This window comes from Globicephala melas, chromosome 7, assembly GCF_963455315.2.
Source record: "Globicephala melas chromosome 7, mGloMel1.2, whole genome shotgun sequence".
In the NCBI taxonomy this organism is placed as follows: domain Eukaryota; kingdom Metazoa; phylum Chordata; class Mammalia; order Artiodactyla; family Delphinidae; genus Globicephala; species Globicephala melas.
In genome coordinates, this window is record NC_083320.1 from 15,465,840 (window position 1) to 15,483,668 (window position 17,829).

Genomic DNA, 17,829 nt, shown 5'->3' on the forward strand with positions numbered 1-17,829 from the left:
ACTACACTGACGGACCTTACAGCCATTAATGCGAAGTGAAATAAGTCAGACAGAGAAAGACAAATACTATAGGATCTCACTTATAAGTGAAATCTAAAAAAAGCCAAACTCATAGAAACAGTAGAATGGTGGTTGCCTGAGGCTGGGAGGTGGGGAAAATGGGGAGATGTTGATCAAAGGGTACAAACTTCTAGCTATAAGATGAATAAGTTCTGGGGAATCTAATGAACAGCATCATGTCTATAATTAACACACTGTATTATACAATTGAAAGTTGTAAGAGAGTAGATCTTAAATGTTATCACCACCACAAAAAAAAAGGTAATTATGTGAGGGGCTGGGGTGTTAATTAACTTTTTTGGTTACCATTCTGCAATATATATGTATACATAATTATAATATTATACACCTTAAACTTACATATGTTATATATCAATATCATCTCAATAAACTTATAAGAAAAAACAAGACAGGACCACCCAACATATTACATGAAACAGTAGTTTGTTCCTCGTTATTGTGGAGTATATATAATCCATCGTGTGGATGTACCGAGGTCTGTTAATCAGTTCACCAGTTGAAGGGCATTTGTACTGTTTCCAATTTTTAGAGGTTATAAACAAAACTGCTCTATCAATAAATATTTAATTACATAATGTTCAAGAGCTGAATATTGTTCCATATCCTGATATACAATTAATTTAATCTGGCAGTTCCTTATTGTTGCACATTTAGTCGTCTTCCATGTTTTACTGTTTTAAATAACACTCTAACCTCATTCAAATGTATGTATTTGTTCAATTGCTCTTCAGGAGAAATTCTCAAGGAATTCCTAGATCAAACGGTAGGCATCATACATTTTACTGCTTTTGATACATATTACATGAAAAAGTCCCTTATGAGAATATCCCAGCACTCAATCCCTTATCAACATCGATTGCCACCTTTTAATTTTTTACCAATCTCACAGGCAAACATTTTAAAATGACATCTCATTTTTATTTGTACTTGTTTTACGACTTTTTTTTATATCCCTGTAAATACAGGTGGCATTGGCGCCTCATATTCATTGGACATTTTTATTTTTTCTTTCGGGAACTGCCTGTTCCTGTCTGTTTGTATGCTGGGCTTCTGCTATATTATATTAATCCTTTGCCTGTCACTTAATATATTTTTTTTTATATACAGAAGCTTTTAAAAAATGGATGTAATCAGCTCTTCTAAACTTTTCTTTTGTGAATTATCACATTTAATATCATGCCTAGAAAGGTCCTTCTCAATTTTATGTTTACATAAATATTCACTTATATTTTCTGTCTAATTTTTCCAAACGTTTGTTTGGAAAAACAGCATGAAGAATATAGGAGGCTTCCTGGCTGAGGCAGACAAAACGTCACTTCGCCCCTAGTACGTTGGGTTTGCTTCTGCCTTCATGGCTTTGAACTACTGATATAAAATATGCAGGATTCCTCTTTTCTAAGGGGTTCATCTGCCTTCTGAAGAAGGTGAATAGTTTATGAAACTAGATTGAATTTTCTTCTTATGATTGGATTGGTTCAGAAGTAAAGCTTTATTCTCTGGTTTCAGTGGTTAGTTGAATCACGGCAAAGCATTTCATATCCCTTTCTCTTTGTTCCACTAGTGGGACAAACTAGGAATAACTTAGAGAGCTGCAATGAAAATAACGTGCCAGTGCGTGCCAATATTTTCAGGAAAGTCACAGCAACAGTGAGCATTTACGGCAGAAATTCGTGTACATACTTCCCCAAGGGGCCAAAGAATCTTTTTTTAAAATAATCATGTAAATAAATGGGAAGGTATGATTCAATTTACAAAAGTTGATTTCACAAACAAATTTTGAAGACAGTGCTTTTTCCATTAAGAGAGGCATACAATTACAAGATGGGAAGAAGCCAGATTCCCAGCTGACCCACCAGTCTGGACCACTCTGGTTTCTGGTGTGAGAAGTAAATTTAATTTTCTTTAAAAAAAAAAAAAAAAAAAAAAAGGCACACGATTATAAGCTTACAGAAAAACTTCACCCTTCAATAAGACTGTAACACACTATATGATCCAAAAAGCAATAACCTAGGAAAAGAAAGAAAAATGGAGACTGGCTTCTACAGAAGGTTTAATCTGATCCCTTACTCTTATTTTATTAGTAAATGGGACTCACGCAGAACACAAATACAACCCACGGTAGTGTTGCATCTCAAATCTGTACTCTGGATCTGAATGTGCTTGTTTTGCATGAGCAGTTGGGAAAAGTGAATGCATTCTCAATACATTCTAGACCTTAAGCATTTACCCGAGCTCCCTCTTCAGCAATCTGGGCTATACAGGTACTTGGGTGTCATTCTCACTGAGGTAAACTACCTCTTCCCCATCACCACCTCACCTGCCCAACTCAGCCTCAAGGGACCATCTCTGTAGCTGCAGACCTAGTCCATTTGGCTTGCCTGCCCAGACACCGGCTCCCCTCCCCCAACAGACTGTTGGTTGTCACACTCTGGCAGGTCTGACAACACATCCTACTGGAGCAGCTTCTGAGGCTCCAGGCCACAGAATGTTAGAGGCCAACAAGTGCAGGAGGAAGGATATAAGTAGCTTCTGGTCTGAGGCAAACTGGCCCAGGACCAGACTGTGCCTGCTTTCAGCCCTTTAGGGCTTGGCCCACTGCCCCTAGGGACCTCCGAACTCTGCGTGATTCTGGTGCTTTGACCAACTTCTGTCTCTGCGTATCTTCTGTGGGCTGCACTCAAGGCTCAGTCCAGTTCCCCCTCCTAGACTTAGGGCATTTCCAGGAGTCTATGCACCTCACACAGAATAGGTGGAAAAAGTTACCCCAACTGTGGCTTTTTAGACGGCACTGAGAAAGGAGATAAAAAATTAATTTGCCTATGTTTGTTGTTAGGAATACAAACCATGAGCAGTTCTTGCTGGAAATTGTGCAAAGTCCTAATTTTGGTTCAATTAATATAGAAGCATAAAGTGCCTTCAGTTTCCCTTTGTATCGTCCTAACAAATGGCTGTCTGGCTGTCTGAACTCCTCGTGTGGTGGTTTGACTAAAGGCAATTTATTTTGTCTTAAACACACACACACAACAACAACAACAACAAAAACTTTAAAAACAAGAGGGGATGAGTGTTTTACCATGAGCACTTATTACTTTTGAAACCAGAAATAATCCTCTATTTTAATGAAAGGGTAAAAATACTTCTCTCCAAGGTAAAGAGAAAAGAATGTGCATAATATTGTGGTGACTGATGCCTAGAAACACAACCAAATTCCCTTTTTATCTCAGTAACTAACTCACCCAACAGGGTATAACAAAGTAGAGCTTTGTAGGGTGTAATTTATATTACAATTCGCTTTCTCTCTATGTTAAGTAAGGCAGTTTGAAGTAAGACTTTTTTTTAAAAAAAAAAAAAGTAGTTTCAAAGAACTTGAAAAAACACACCCAAAATGCTCTAGTCCAAAGCCAGAACATAGTTTTGTATGGTCTGCAGATAATTTAATATTTGAGAAACCTTTTCAACATTCTCCAACTCCAACCAAAACTAAAGCAATATTTAGGGGGAAAAAAAATGAGTAAGCAAATAAAACCTAATATCTATATAATTATTCACAGATCAAGCAATTTAGGGACAATAAAATAGAACAGCATTTCAGCTAACTCAAGTTTAAAATAATGGAACAACTATTCACTAACCTAACAACAACAACAAAAATTCTGGCTAATTTTACTGTTAATATATTAGGGATGATTGCTTTATCAGTTAAAAGACTTAAAATCAATTCTGTATAGGTTGGTTTATTTTCGGTTTCACAAACATAGCATGATCAGCCTTCTTGATTTTCTGTAGTCCTCCTTTCCCCACAAACATAACGTCCAGTTTTGAGTCTTTCAAACAGTAGGAAAATGCAATGATGTCAATGTACAAAGTATGTCACTGGTGCTTTGCCTGCCGTCTTCCGGCAACAGATGCATTTTATTTTGGAGAAGGGGCCCTCTCACACGCCAGTACTAACCCTAGCCGTCACTGCCAATCACAGCCCCTGTTCACATAGGCTGGCTTCTGGCCCAGCTTGTCCAATCACAATCCCCTGCATCCCCTTGGACAGTGTTTGGTACAGCAAGTGACTCATAATCCAGGCTAGGCCAATGAAAGTCTCCACTAGAATCTTTTCAGGAGTAACACAGAAAGAATTTAAGCCTTGGGTCTAGCATCAGAGAGAGGGCAGCCCAAGAGTATAGATCCACCATGTAGAGAGATACAGAAATGACCTAGGGGGCTTCCCTGGTGGCACAGTGGTTAAGAGTCTGCCTGCCAATGCAAGGGACACGGGTTCGAGCCCTGGCCTGGGAAGATCCCACATGCCGCGGAGCAACTAAGCCCGTGCGCCACAGCTATTGAGCCTGAGCTCTAGAGCCCGCAAGCCACAACTACTGAGCCCACGTGCCACAACTACTGAAGCCTGTACACCTACAACCCGTGCTCCGCAACAAGAGAAGCCATGACAATGAGAAGCCCGCGCGCCACAACAAAGACCCAACACAGCCATAAAGAAAAGAAAAGAACCTAGGGAAAGAGTGGGGGACACTTCCAATAAAGATCTAGACCCAGAGGCCCACACTCCCAGTGGCCACCTGCACCTCTGTCCTTCCTACAGTGTGGTTATAAAAACCAGTGTAGGGCTTCCCTGGTGGCGCAGTGGTTGAGAGTCCACCTGCCGATGCAGGGGACGTGGGTTCGTGCCCCGGTCCGGGAAGATCCCACATGCCGCGGAGCGGCTGGGCCCGTGAGCCATGGCCGCTGAGCCTGCGCGTCCGGAGCCTGTGCTCCGCAACGGGAGAGGCCACAACAATGAGAGGCCCGCATACCGCAAAAAAAAAAACGAACAAAAAAAACAGTGTATTTCCTCTCCAGCTTCAACAAGTTTGCGCTGGTTTCTGTTATTTGCATTCAAGGCATCCTGACTCACGCACAAGGTAACCACTTGAGTTTGGGCATTCTCAATCATGGTGAACTTACTTACTGGCTTGTTTTTCCAGTTCCTGTTCTTTGGGCTCTGCCTTTGCAGCCCACAGGGGTGGCTTCTGGGGCCCTGTCTCTGCTCTGCAACCCTGCCTCCCTGCCAGGCTCCCATGCCCAAGGGTAACGCCCAGTCCAATCAAAGTTTCATCTCTGAGAGTGAAGGTCTGGATGTGAGAGAGAAGTTGTTAGGATCTGCGTTCTGTGCACCGTGGCACTCTGCAGGGAGAGGAAGACACGTATGAAGCTTAGTTGTTCGGCCCCATCTGTGTTGGATTCCACGGGCTACCCCATCTTTCCAAGACATCCTACCCTCTCCCCTGCCCCTTCAGCTGGCCGTAATTGGTTTACTTTCCAAACCAAGGGAACATGAAATTATACACCAAAAAACTATTTCTGTAAATCATTGGTTAGGATGCTTTTTACTATGGGAAATGTACAATTTCAATAAAAATCAGCTTGGGCAATAAGGAACAGCCAGCCTACAGGTAGTGTGGCCCCAGGTATGGTACAAGAATGTCATCAGGGCCCCTGTGTTTTATTTCCATGTTTTGCCATAAACAGTGCTGACTTCTCTCAAAGGTCGATTCCCCCAAAGGCCCCAGTTGGGGCCACCTGTGTTGTTGCTCACATTCAGCAGGAGATGGAGAAACGTTTCCATGCATGGAAGAGCATCATCAGATTTGGAAATACTATCCTGGCAGTGGTGTCAGAACAGCTTTAAGACATCTTTAAGAGTCAGAACTAATGTGACTTGGTGACTACCTGACTGATGGGTGTGGGAAGAGAAGAGCTAGGACAGCGCCCAAGTTTCTCCCTTGGGCGTCCCGGTAGATAGAAGCAATGCCAGAGCTGGTTTGGCCGGATGGTGACGCCACATGCAGGTTCAATGCCTCCCCATGCTTCACTCAGACCTGCCCAGGAGTCAGCCAGAGCCTGTCCAGAAGCCTGATCTCACAGCAAACCACTCACCTTTGACAAGAGAGATTTCTTACCAGGTGAGATAAGCAAATGACTGCTCTCTGTGAACCGTCCTTCCTGTTTACGCACGGAGAACCATTTATATGAAGCTGGTAGCCACCTGAATGACTCGCGTGCTGTGAGCCTCCTAGCTGGGTGCAATTAGAGCCGTTCATGCTGTGGACACAGTGGCTGCCTATACAGCACCTGCCCCCACTTTCCTTACACCTTCCAACTCTTCTTCTGTCCAGGCTTGTGCCCTGGCCCAGCTCTAAGGGACAGTCTAATAGATGGCTCTCAACCCTGGCTGCACACCGAAATCAACTGAGGAACTTTGAAAAAACACCAATGCCTAGGACTGTATCTTTTATTGTGGTAAAAACCCCACATAGCATAAATTTAACCATCTTAACCGTTTTGAAGTGTACAGTTCAGTGGTATCAGGTACATTTACATTGCTGGGCAACATCACCACTGTCCACCTCCAGAACCTTTTCATCTTCCCAAACTGAAACTCTGTACCCATTAAATGATAACTCCTCATTCCCCCTCCCCTCAGGTTCTGGGAACCACCTTCTATTTTCTGTCTTTATGAATATAAGCAAAATCATAGAGTATTTGCCTTTGGTGATTGGTTTATTTCACTTAGTGTGATGTCTTCAAGTTTCTTCCATGCTGTAGTGTGTCAGAATGTCCTTCCTTTTCAAGGTTGAGTAATATTCCATTGCATGTATCTATCACGTTATTTATCCACTCATCCATCCATGGACACTTGGGTTGCTTCTACATTTTGGCTACTGTGAATAATGCTGCTGCTATGATTGTAGATGCCCAAACATCCCCAAATATTTTCTTTGAAGTTTTCCATGGGATTTGAATGTGCAGCCAAGGTTGAGGACCACCAGTGTGTGGCAGTCCCTAGAGAATGTGAAGAGTCCAGAGGAGAGGCACGCCACCTTAGCTGGCCTGATCCAGCTGTTCCATGCTAATTATAACACTTATCACAGCCAGCAATCAGTAAGCTCATACACCTGTCTCCGTCAATGGATCCGGACACCTGGGAGGGGGAGGTAGGTTTTGTTCACCTCAGTATCTTCTAGATCTCGCTCCAAGCCTGTGACCCTGCAGAAGCTTATTAAGTTGCTGCTAAATAAAGACAACCAATCCATAATTCAACTCCATCTTTCTATTAAAACTAACCATTCCCCTTTGCTACTAGAAATTAGGTACCATTCTACCCTGGGCCATGTCTGTGGCTGTGGAGCCTGACTCAGACCTGGGCCTGAGTCAGGGTTTCAGATCTTTTTTTTTTTTTTTAATTTGTTTAATTTTTTGGCCATACTGTGCAGCATGTGGGATCTTAGTTCCCCGACCAGGGATCGAACCCACACCCCCGCTTTAGAAGCGTGGAGTCTTAACCACTAGACCATCAGGGAAGTCCAGGGTTTCAGGTCTTTATGAGACAAAATTATACGTGTGAAGGAGTCCTGCACGGCAATGGTGGAGGAGGATGGGGGTGGGAGGAATAGTTGCTACTGCCCCTTGTTCCAGTTTTTTCTGGAACGGATGCTCCAAAATGAGTAGTGGGACCCATTCCTTAGATCTCAAAGAGAGGTCTAAACGATCTTCCCCACAAATTTGTGCTTCCCTACCCCCAACCCACTTTTAAAACTAAAGACAGACACGTAGCTGGATTTTTATTGAGGTGGGTTTTCTGTGCCCTCTATTCATGTCTGCAGCTCCACATTCTCATGTTTACTTTGGTTTTAATTTTAACCTGAGTTCCTAAGATCGCTTTTTATTAAAACCAATGGAAATTAAAAAGTAGCCCCAGATAAAAGAAATACTCAAACACCCGAGAGGGTTCTGCTTCATTCCATATTTAAGTCTGTGGACGTATCTGGAGAGAACCTCTTCATAATGAGGAGCAGTGGTGTAGCAAATTGAGAATGCTCTTCTCCCCTTTCCCCTTAAGTCTTAGAAGCCATGAGACACACTGTGCAATGGGACGGGAACAGCAGGGACGTGTCTTGGTAGGTAGATAATAAGGCTGACCCCTAATTGCTCCCGTCGTATTTTCAAAATCTGGGCCCCCTTGCACCGGGCAGCACTCCAGGATCAGGGTAGGGCAAAACCAGCAAGGTCACACAAATGCAGGACTTTATTTCAGACTGGGATATTTTGCAGAAAGTTTCTGCCTTGATTTTGATTTTTTAAGTAGCGCATGAAAATCATTTCTTTTGATTCTGGAGTTGTTTGGCACCCCTTCAATTTCCTGCCTGACTTGCCTCACCCTGGGTCCAGCCCTGACTCCACTCACGTCCCCGCTTTCCTTGGAGTTATAATTTGTTTTCTTCTTGAGAGGAAAGCATGACGTTGCTCTCTGCATGTCATGCAGCCACAAACATCTTTCTCCGGGTTTACTTCCTCCCTGTTCTCTTCTTCTGCCCATTTTGACAAACTCTCTCCCTAAATCCGTTCACCTCTGCGGCTTCTGCCGTTCCACACACACACACACACACACACACACACACACACACCCGCCACCGCCACCTTTCCCAGGATGACCAACATCAGGTACCAGGAAGAGATACAAGAGGGCCGGTGAAGGCCGGCCTTTCCCTCTGAGGTCATTTTTTTTTTTTTTTTTTTTTTTTTTTTTTTTTGCGGTACGCGGGCCTCTCACTGTTGCGGTCTCTCCCGTTGTGGAGCACAGGCTCCGGACGCGCAGGCTCAGCGGCCATGGCTCACGGGCCCAGCTGCTCCGCGGCATGTGGGATCTTCCCGGACCGGGGCACGAACCCGCGTCCCCTGCATCGACAGGTGGACTCTCAACCACTGTGCCACAAGGGAAGTGAAGCCCCCCCTGAGGTCTTCTGCTAACATAATTTTTCAGCTTCACGTGCAGAGTAACACAATAAGCAAGGGCCTAGTCCTTTTTAAAGAAACCTTTCTTGCAGCAATTATGATGATAAATAGTGCCCTTGGTAAACCATGGCCAGCATTATGCTCTGCAACTCCAAGGTAGCTGGCTGGAACACTAGGAAATAGAACTGAGTAATTTTAACTGTGCTAACTATGGAAGCCCTGAAAAAAATGCCTAATACGGTAAAAACATGGACAGCTCTTTAAACGCAAAGCCAGTATGGAAGGAAGCGAGCTCATGATTTGGGCTCTTTTGACCTGGTGGGACTCCTACCCTGCAAGGGCAGCTGAGACCCCCAAATTTCACACCCACATCTTCGAGGACCAAGTGGAGGACCTCATCCATCACTCACATCCCTGACCCTGGGTGTTTTTCTGCACCTCTTGTTGCATCATCAGTAAACCGGCATGTAAACAAACTACCTGAATCTTTGTTACCATTCTAGCTTCCAAGTCATGAGGGTCTAGCCCAGTTCAGCCTCCTTCACATCATCTTAATGATTCATTACCATTATTATACATGTGCCAGAAGAGAATAATTCCGTAATTCATTGGCCTGATGGGAAATATAATTACATATGCAAATAACTTTTAATAAACACATACTAACCACACTCCTATTCAGATAATCAAGACCTGCCAAGACCTGCCCACAACGGCTTACCAGGACTGTGTGCATCCCAGTGTAAAGTCGGCTGAGACTCACCAACGTGGAAAACGCCACAGCCGTCATCAGTCCCAAAACAAAGGGATACTGCAGGGGGAGAAGAGAAAACAAGGACATTCGGTCAGGTTCAGACACATACAATTTGATGCTGTGGAAAGGAATAGGATTTCTGATCCCGTAACTCCTAGTCTCAATCTCATATTCCCTAGACCAGCAGTCTGATGATCTCAAATCACTTGAAAAATGGGAAAACTAAGGAAAGAGAAGGGGAAGATGTCTAGGAATATAGTTCTGGAAGTAAGTTTCACAACATATTGACATGCAAATAAGACACAGCAGAAAACTTGACCTTAGCTATGGTGCTACAAGTTTTAATGGAGTAAATAATTTTTTATTTCTATTTTTAGATTAAAACTTATGAAGTATACAGTATTTCCAAGAGGCAAGGTAGATAGACAGTGCTGTCATTTGGAAGTCCAACTAGCTACTTCCCCATCATGTGCTGTGATGGTAAAGCTTGGCAACAACCAGCTTCTTGAGGAAGCCTGGGAACAACAGCCCCATGTTAAGACTGGGCATATTTCTGTACAGATGTCAAGGCAAGAGTCCAGACTTCACTGAATCTTGACATTTGCTCGTGAGTAATGAAAACAGCTGGAGGAATCTGGCTAATGACAAGTCATATAAAGAACACACAAATATCCTGCTTATGAGCTAGACACAGAGCTATAATCCAGTTGCTTCAACTACTGATGTCTGTGGTCTTCCGTGGTAATAAGGATAAAGACGATAGAGAACTGTCTATATTATGTGAAGTGCTTTATGGTCACTATCTCATGTATCTTCACACAACCGTATGAAATAGGTTCTATTACTAGCCCCAGTCCACAGATGAGGAAACCCTTAACCTTGATAATAAGTTGCATTAGTATTGAACTTTAGCACAAAGATGCTTGCCCATCCATCACCCCTCACAACAGGAGCTGGGGCTCAGAGAGGTACAATGACTTGCCCAAGGTCACACAGCCAGTAGTGACACAGTCTGAACCAGAAGCCACATCTTCCGAGTACAAGCCCAGCATGTTCTTTCCAATGCAACATCTGAGTATAACAACACAGGGTTGTGCATCTTTTCTTAAGATTTATCATTAACTGGGTCTCTGATTTTAATCGAAAAAGTGTTGAAAATTAATGAGTTAATGCATTCAGAATTTAGAGGTTGGTATTCACCTGAACATATATTTATATAAATAAACCCATTTTTAGAGCTACTCATGAGTATATAACCCCAAAAGCTGAATACATTTATCATTAAAAAATTAAATAGGAAAGAAGTGCATAACAACTCAGGCCTTACGAAAACTATTGTGGGACTTCCCTGGCGGTACAGTGATTAAGACTCTGCACTTCCACTGCAGGGGGCACAGGTTTGACCCCTGGTCGGGGAATTAACATCCCGCATGCCGAGCGGTGTGGCCAGAAAAAGAAAAAGAAAAGAAAATCGTTTCATCACGTAAGCTGTAAAGACATTTTTAAGAAGATCCAGGTGGCCTTAAAATGAGCGTATAAATGATTGCTGTTGCTTTCCTGCAGTCAGCGCCATTGATTTTTTTTTTTTTTTTGATTTTTGTTGATTTTTTCCTAAGAGAACCATGTTCACAGGCTTCTCTTGATGCTGACAGCAGCCCGATGGGGGTCAGTGTTGGGCCCACTATGTCCTTCTGGGGCAGACGGCACGGGATATGACATAGCTCAGAAGTCTGCATTCAATTAATTCCGATAGTACTGGGGAGCTCAGACATTGTTTGATCCTGGCATGACATTTAAGTTACAAAAAAATATTATACCTAGTTGGATATGATACTATACACTTGTCCCTTTGCCATTTAGGAAACTGAGATCTGACCCCAGGTGACCAGGTAGCAGACCAGGTACAGCCAGGACCTGACACTAATCTTATCTTCTTCCAATCACATCAGGCTGACACCCCATTTTTGTACAACCTGGAACATGGAACACCCCTGGGTTTCTGGTGTAGAGGAGCAGGAGAAGCAATACTATCATTTACACACAAGGCTGCTAGAGTTCATGAAATCTAAATTTTCCAACGGGTAAAAGGTAAAATTTCTGAAATTAAGCACAAAACTAGAGCAAGAGTTCTCAGAAAGGAAAAATAAATCTTCATTGCAGTAACAGTATAGATTTTAAAAGGTCTTACTATAACTGGCATTTAAGCAGATATTAAGTGAAATTCTTCTATTTTCAAGTTATTAATCACCTGTCATTTAGACAGCTTTCTAGAAAATATGGAATGATTATTTCTAACGGTTGAGCCCCCAAAAAAGGCAGAGACATCTCTGGGGGCTAATTTGGGAACAGACTATTTCACCCTGGGCCCTGGGACATGTAGCTGGAGGATTTGGTGAAACCATCTCAGCCCTGGAGGATCATTTACTAGGATATAAACCCCTCGAGTCTCTTGCAAACAGAGGGTGAGAGCACCTATTCAGTGCCATCTGGTCGGGCAGCTCAGGGTGAAAATGCCTTCGGAAGCGGGATGCCACACACCCGGGTTATGTTTGTGGTGCTGTTGTCATTATTATTTTTTTTTAATTAACTAATTTATTTTTGCTGTGTTGGGACTTCGTTTCTGTGCGAGGGCTTTCTCTAGTTGAGGCGAGCCAGGGCCACTCTTCATCGTGGTGCGTGGGCCTCTCTTGTTGCAGAGCACAGGCTCCAGACGCGCAGGCTCAGTAGTTGTGGCTCACGGGCCCAGCCGCTCTGTGGCATGTGGGATCCTCCCAGACCAGGGCTCGAACCCGTGTCCCCTGCATCGGCAGGCGGACTCTCAACCACTGCGTCACCAGGGAAGCCCCTGTTGTCATTAATGGTGTCCACTTTCACTCTTGGGCACAACCTGCTTTGGGTACTAAATCATATGGTCACTTCATTTATAAAGAAATTGTCACTGACTGCTCAGTAAATTTCTGTTCCCCATCTTTATTTCATAAACTTCAAAGTCCTTCAAAAAAAAGAAAATCCTGAAGGGAAACTCTTTGCTGCCTCATCGTACGGATGGTGTTACACGGGAGGAAGGGGAGTCTGCGCCTTACCTGGTATCTGCCCGTGGTAGAGATAAGGAGGGTGAAGGAGATGGCGGTGGCTGCCATGGCGTGGGTGGACGGCATCCCATACTCAGCGATCACTCTCTTCTCCAGTTTCACAACAGGAGGGGAGAAGGGGCGGGGCCACTTCAAGACATCCTTGGCCACCTGGCCAATATACATCACCAACTGCCAAACCAAAGGATGGAGGTAAGTCTAACCAAATGAGCAAAATAAACTCCTAGGTTCTATGAATTTATTTTGAGGTTTCCTGTTGGTTGGCTGAAATCACCTTTCTCTCTGACCCCAGCGGCCTATGGGGAAGTCTTGTAGGAAGACATTTTAGTTGTTAAAAAGAGAAACAGGCCGGGACTTCCCTGGTGGCGCAGGGGTTAAGAATCCGCCTGCCAGTGCAGGGGACACGGGTATGATCCCTGGTCCGGGATGATCCCACATGCTGTGGAGCAACTAAGCCTGTGTGCCACAACTACTGAGCCTGCGTGCCACAACTACTGAAGCCCACGTGCCTGAAGCCCGTGCTCCGCAACGAGAGGAGCCACCATGAGAGGCCCACGCACCACAACAAAGGGAAGCCCTTGCTCTCTGCAACCAGGGAAGGTCCAGGCACAGCAACAAAGACCCAACACAGCAAATAAATAAATAAATACATAAATAAATAAATTTCTAAACAAAAGAGAGAAAAGAGAAACAGCCCTTCTGGATTCCAGAGGGTCACTGGGCAACTAAGATATGACACTAACACGTCTTACTTATTTTGGTCATATATTTAACATTTGTATAGCTGGTATGTGTGCCAAGCACTGGTCTAAGAACTTTACAAATATTAACTCACTTAATCCAATAGTACCTGTAGAATGCAGACCCATTTTACAGAGGGGTAAACCGTTGTACATAGTTAGTAAGTGGCAAGACTTAATGGATTCAAATCCAGAGAGTTTGGCTTCAAAAAATATGTGCCTTAAACTACCACGGTAATACCTTCGGGATGGTCCTGGACTAAGAATTTAATACTCAATCAGACAGCCCTTCTTTTCAAGTTTTAACCAAAAAAGTGACTTCTGGCTTAAAATTTTTTGAATGCCACTGTTACTCCTGATGTATGCAGGCAACATACTGGATATAGTTTAACTTTTCTCAGTACTCGAGAGCGTCATACAATAAATGGCGTGACTATTTTCAACCCTAAAATCAACACAGCTCAATCTGGAAGTTCCTCAATTGAATTCTTTTTTTTCCATGATGCCATTAATGAAAAAATCCCTTTCTCTTTTTCCCTTAAAGCACAACATAGATATCAGAATTGATTTCCACACCCTCCTGAGATGAATAGGACTGTTAACAATAGACTTATTTACTTTGTCAGAGAGCTTCACAGGACATTTCCGTGATGTTATGAAAGAGGGAGAAGCAACCCATTCACTTAAGTCTCTGCATTTGCAACCCAAAGTGTGGTCTGAGGAGAGGCAGCATCCACACCACGAGTGCTGTTTCAAGATGCAGAATCTCAGGCCCCAGCCTGTACCTATGGAACTGGAACTCTCATTTTCACAAGACTCCCGGGTGGTTCATGCTCACGTGAGAATTTGAGAAGCACGGCCGGCTTTACACTGTATTCTTGCGCAGGTCACTTTGTCATGGGCTTTAATTATAAACCTCCTCATCTTACCATGATCGCATTGATCTTACTAGGGCTTTATTTAGCTTGTGATGGATGGAGTTACTTGGCTTTGGAACAAAACCCGCTATGAAGGACTATTTCAAAATACTTTTGATTAGTCAGCCAGATTGCTTTAGAGTTTCCCACATTGTGGTACTTTCTTTTAACTCATCTAGTTGCTGGTGAATTCTGAACATTATCCCAGCACACTCAGTATCCCCCAGAAGACGCTGCATATGTTTTTGTGCTCTGCTGCCACTTTGCTCTGGGTTAAAAATCAAGAACCACTGTCTGTGCACAGCAGGCCAAATCCACAGGCTTTAAAGCCTCAGTGACAATCACTCCAAATTCCATAGCTGCTATTTCTAATCAGACTTTGAAACTTAACCTCTTTACCATCCCCTTATTACCAGAAACTACTGTTTTGGAAACCAGCTTACTCTTTTATGTTTCTGCCTCTCCCTCCTGTGAACCTATAAAAACCACATCAGACCGACTATTTTCTGGGGAGTTGGAAAACTTGCAGATGTTGTTGACTACTAAGAATTTCTCAGAAGATGCTAGGATATAAATGTTTCTCAACCCTGCCCCTTCCCCACTCATCAACATCAAAAAGAATATTACAGGCATTACGACTAACTCCAGTTCACTCAAAAATACACAGAATCTTCAGACAGGAAACGTTAAAGTCATAGAGTGAAGACAGACTGTGCGTCCCTCATTCAGACAAAACTTAATGTCCTTGAAGTCCATGAGTTTCTTCGACTTCATTTATCTTTTGCCTTCTATATCTGAAGGATGTTTTTAAGAATGAGGACAATTGTTCATTTTATTTAAAAGTGTTCCCATAGCAGCACACTGTTTCTGATCAATAAGTTTCAAATAGCAATTACTGTCATGACAGAGCTCTTCAAACCAGAGAGAGTGAAGCTATGTTTTTCAGGTTGTAGGGAAAGAGTACCACTCACAGGGTGACAAGTCCTGTCTCTGTCAGTTTGCATTCATTACAGCAAACTGTGCCCAGCCCTGTATTAGGTCTCCAACCTTGAGTGGGGAAAACAGTCACACAGAGGATCTCATCATAATGCAAATATGCTTCGGAAAAAAATTATCCACAGAATTATATGGGTATGTATATATGTAGAGACAGACTTTGGTTCAACCCGAGACACTGGGAGCACTGAGGTGGAACGTTAAAGGAAGATTGTTTAAGATGAGGGGTGGATAGAGAAGCATCCACTTCGCAAGAATAGAGAAGCCTTGGAGAAGTGATGTTGGGTGGTATGCAGAGGGACCTCCGAGGCAGTTAGGACCAGCGGAGTTTAAATTGTGGGGCACACCATTACACATCAGTTAGAATGGCTGAGATGAAAGGAACTGACCATACCAGGTGTTGGGAGGATATGGGGAGTACCTGGAACCCTCATACAGCACTGGAGCAGGTGCAAAATGATACAACCACTTTGGAAAAGCAGTTTGACAGCTTCTTAAAAAGTTAAAACATATGATTTCCGCACGACCCAGCCATGCCGACCCTAGGTATTTACCCTCAAAGAGTGAAAGCGTAAGTCACGCAAAGATCTGTCTATGACCATTGACGGCAGCTTCTTTGTAACGGCCCCAAACCGGCAACAACCCAATTTCCATCAACAGGTGAATAGGTAAACAAATTGCGGTATAATCATACAACTGAATACTTCGCGGCAAGAACAAAAAAAAATAAACTATAGATATCACGCTACAGCATGGATGAATCTTAAAATAATTATGCTGAATGAATGATGAATCTTAAAATAATTATGCTGAATGAATAATTATGCAAATTGTGGTATAATCATACAACTGAATACTTCGCAGCAAAAACGAAATAATAAACTATAGATATCATGCTACAGCATGGACGAATCTTAAAATAATTGTGCTGAATGAAGAAGCCAGGCCAAAAACAAACAAAAGTACATACTCTATGATTTTGTTTATATAAAATTCTTGGAAATAGAAATGACTCTATAGGATAGAAAGCCGATCGGTGGTGGCCAGAAAGGCGGGAAAGAAATTACAAATGGGCATGAGGAAACTTCTGGGTAATGAAGTTTTAATTATGTCTTAACTATGTTTTAATTATGTCTGTCTTAATTATGGTGATAATTTTAGGGGTATGGACCGATATCAAAATGTGCCAAGTTGTACATTTTAAATACGTGTAAACTTTGTGAATACACTAAAAATGATTGAATCATACGCTTTAAAAGAATGAATTGAGTAGTATGTGAATTATACCTCAATAAAACTGAGTACGTACAGTTTATTGCATGTCAGTCACATCTTAAAAAGTTGTTGTCTTAGCCAGCTTGGGCTGCTATAACAAGCAACCACAGACTGGGTGGCTTATAAACAGGAAGTTATCTCTCTCAGTTCCGGAGGATGCAGTGCAAGACCAAGGCACTGGCAGATTCAGTACCTGGTGAGCGCCTGTTTCCTGGATCACAGACAGTCACCTTTATAGCACTAAAAGAAATGAGCTTTCAAGCCATGAAAAGACATGCAAGAATCTTAAACGCACAGTACCAAGTGAAAGAAACCAATGCGGAAAGGCTACATACTGTATGAATTCATTTATATGACATTTTGATAAAAGCAAACTAGGGAGATGGTAAAAAGATCAGTGATTGCTGGGGGCTGGGGACATGGGTAAGTGGTGCACAGAGAATTTTTAGGGCATTGACACTATTCTGTCTGATACTCTAATGGCGAATATACATCATGACACATTTGTCCAAACCTATGGAATGTACAACACCAAGAGTGAGCTCTAATGTAAACTAAGGCCATTGGGTGCCAGTGTAGGATCCTCAGTTGTAACAAATGTCCCACTCTGGTGGACGGGATGCATGTGTGGGTACAGGGGGTATACAGGAACTCTCTATACTTCCTGCTCAATTTTGCTGTGAACCTAAAACTACTCTAAAAGTAAAGTCTATTAAAAAGAGTACTACGGCAGAAGAGAACTATTTCTCCATTTAGTTCACAGTAAAGAGTATAATGATTAACTCAGTATGGCTTGCCCTCCACGGAGGACTTTGCTCTGTCTTCTTGAAAGGCCCTTCTACCCAAAGGGACCAAATTAAGTTCCATCATCCATCATGCTCCTTTGGGCTGAGGCCCCCAAGGCCTATGTGTAAAAGCGAAAATCCACGGGGAGGCAGGGCAGGAAGCAATTATAGCTCATTAACGCCCCAGCACCCTAGCTGGGTCCCCTGCATGGTGCTGGGGCCCCGGAGCGTTTCATGATGAGGAATTAGCCTACTTGCTTACTTCTTCCCTAATTAATGTATAGGTGGAAAGGAAATCCAGTTCTCTGGATCGTCTACTGTTGACCCCAAGCAGACAAAAGGCTTTTCTAGAGAACCAATTCTGTCAAAATGAAATGTGTCTTCACAACTTAGAAGAATTTCCCA

At 42.9% G+C, this 17,829-nt stretch overlaps 1 protein-coding gene across 22 annotated transcripts in view; it reads right to left on the reverse strand.

Annotated features, from left to right (window-relative positions):
- SGPP2 (sphingosine-1-phosphate phosphatase 2) overlaps positions 1–17,829 on the reverse strand; it is a 138,829-nt gene that overhangs the window by 41,252 nt on the left and 79,748 nt on the right. For 20 of the 22 annotated variants that reach the window (XR_009564530.1, XR_009564531.1, XR_009564538.1 and 17 more), the window contains exons 3-4: positions 12,703–12,882; positions 9,587–9,676 (exon numbers count right to left, since the gene is read on the reverse strand). Coding sequence is in view for 1 of the 22 variants with exons in the window: in XM_030836988.2 (XP_030692848.1) it covers positions 9,587–9,676; positions 12,703–12,882 (270 nt within the window). In the remaining 21 variants the exon portion in view is untranslated. The remainder of the gene's footprint in view (positions 1–9,586; positions 9,677–12,702; positions 12,883–17,829) is intronic. The other 2 variants (XR_009564536.1, XR_009564537.1) reach the window with 2 other exon arrangements.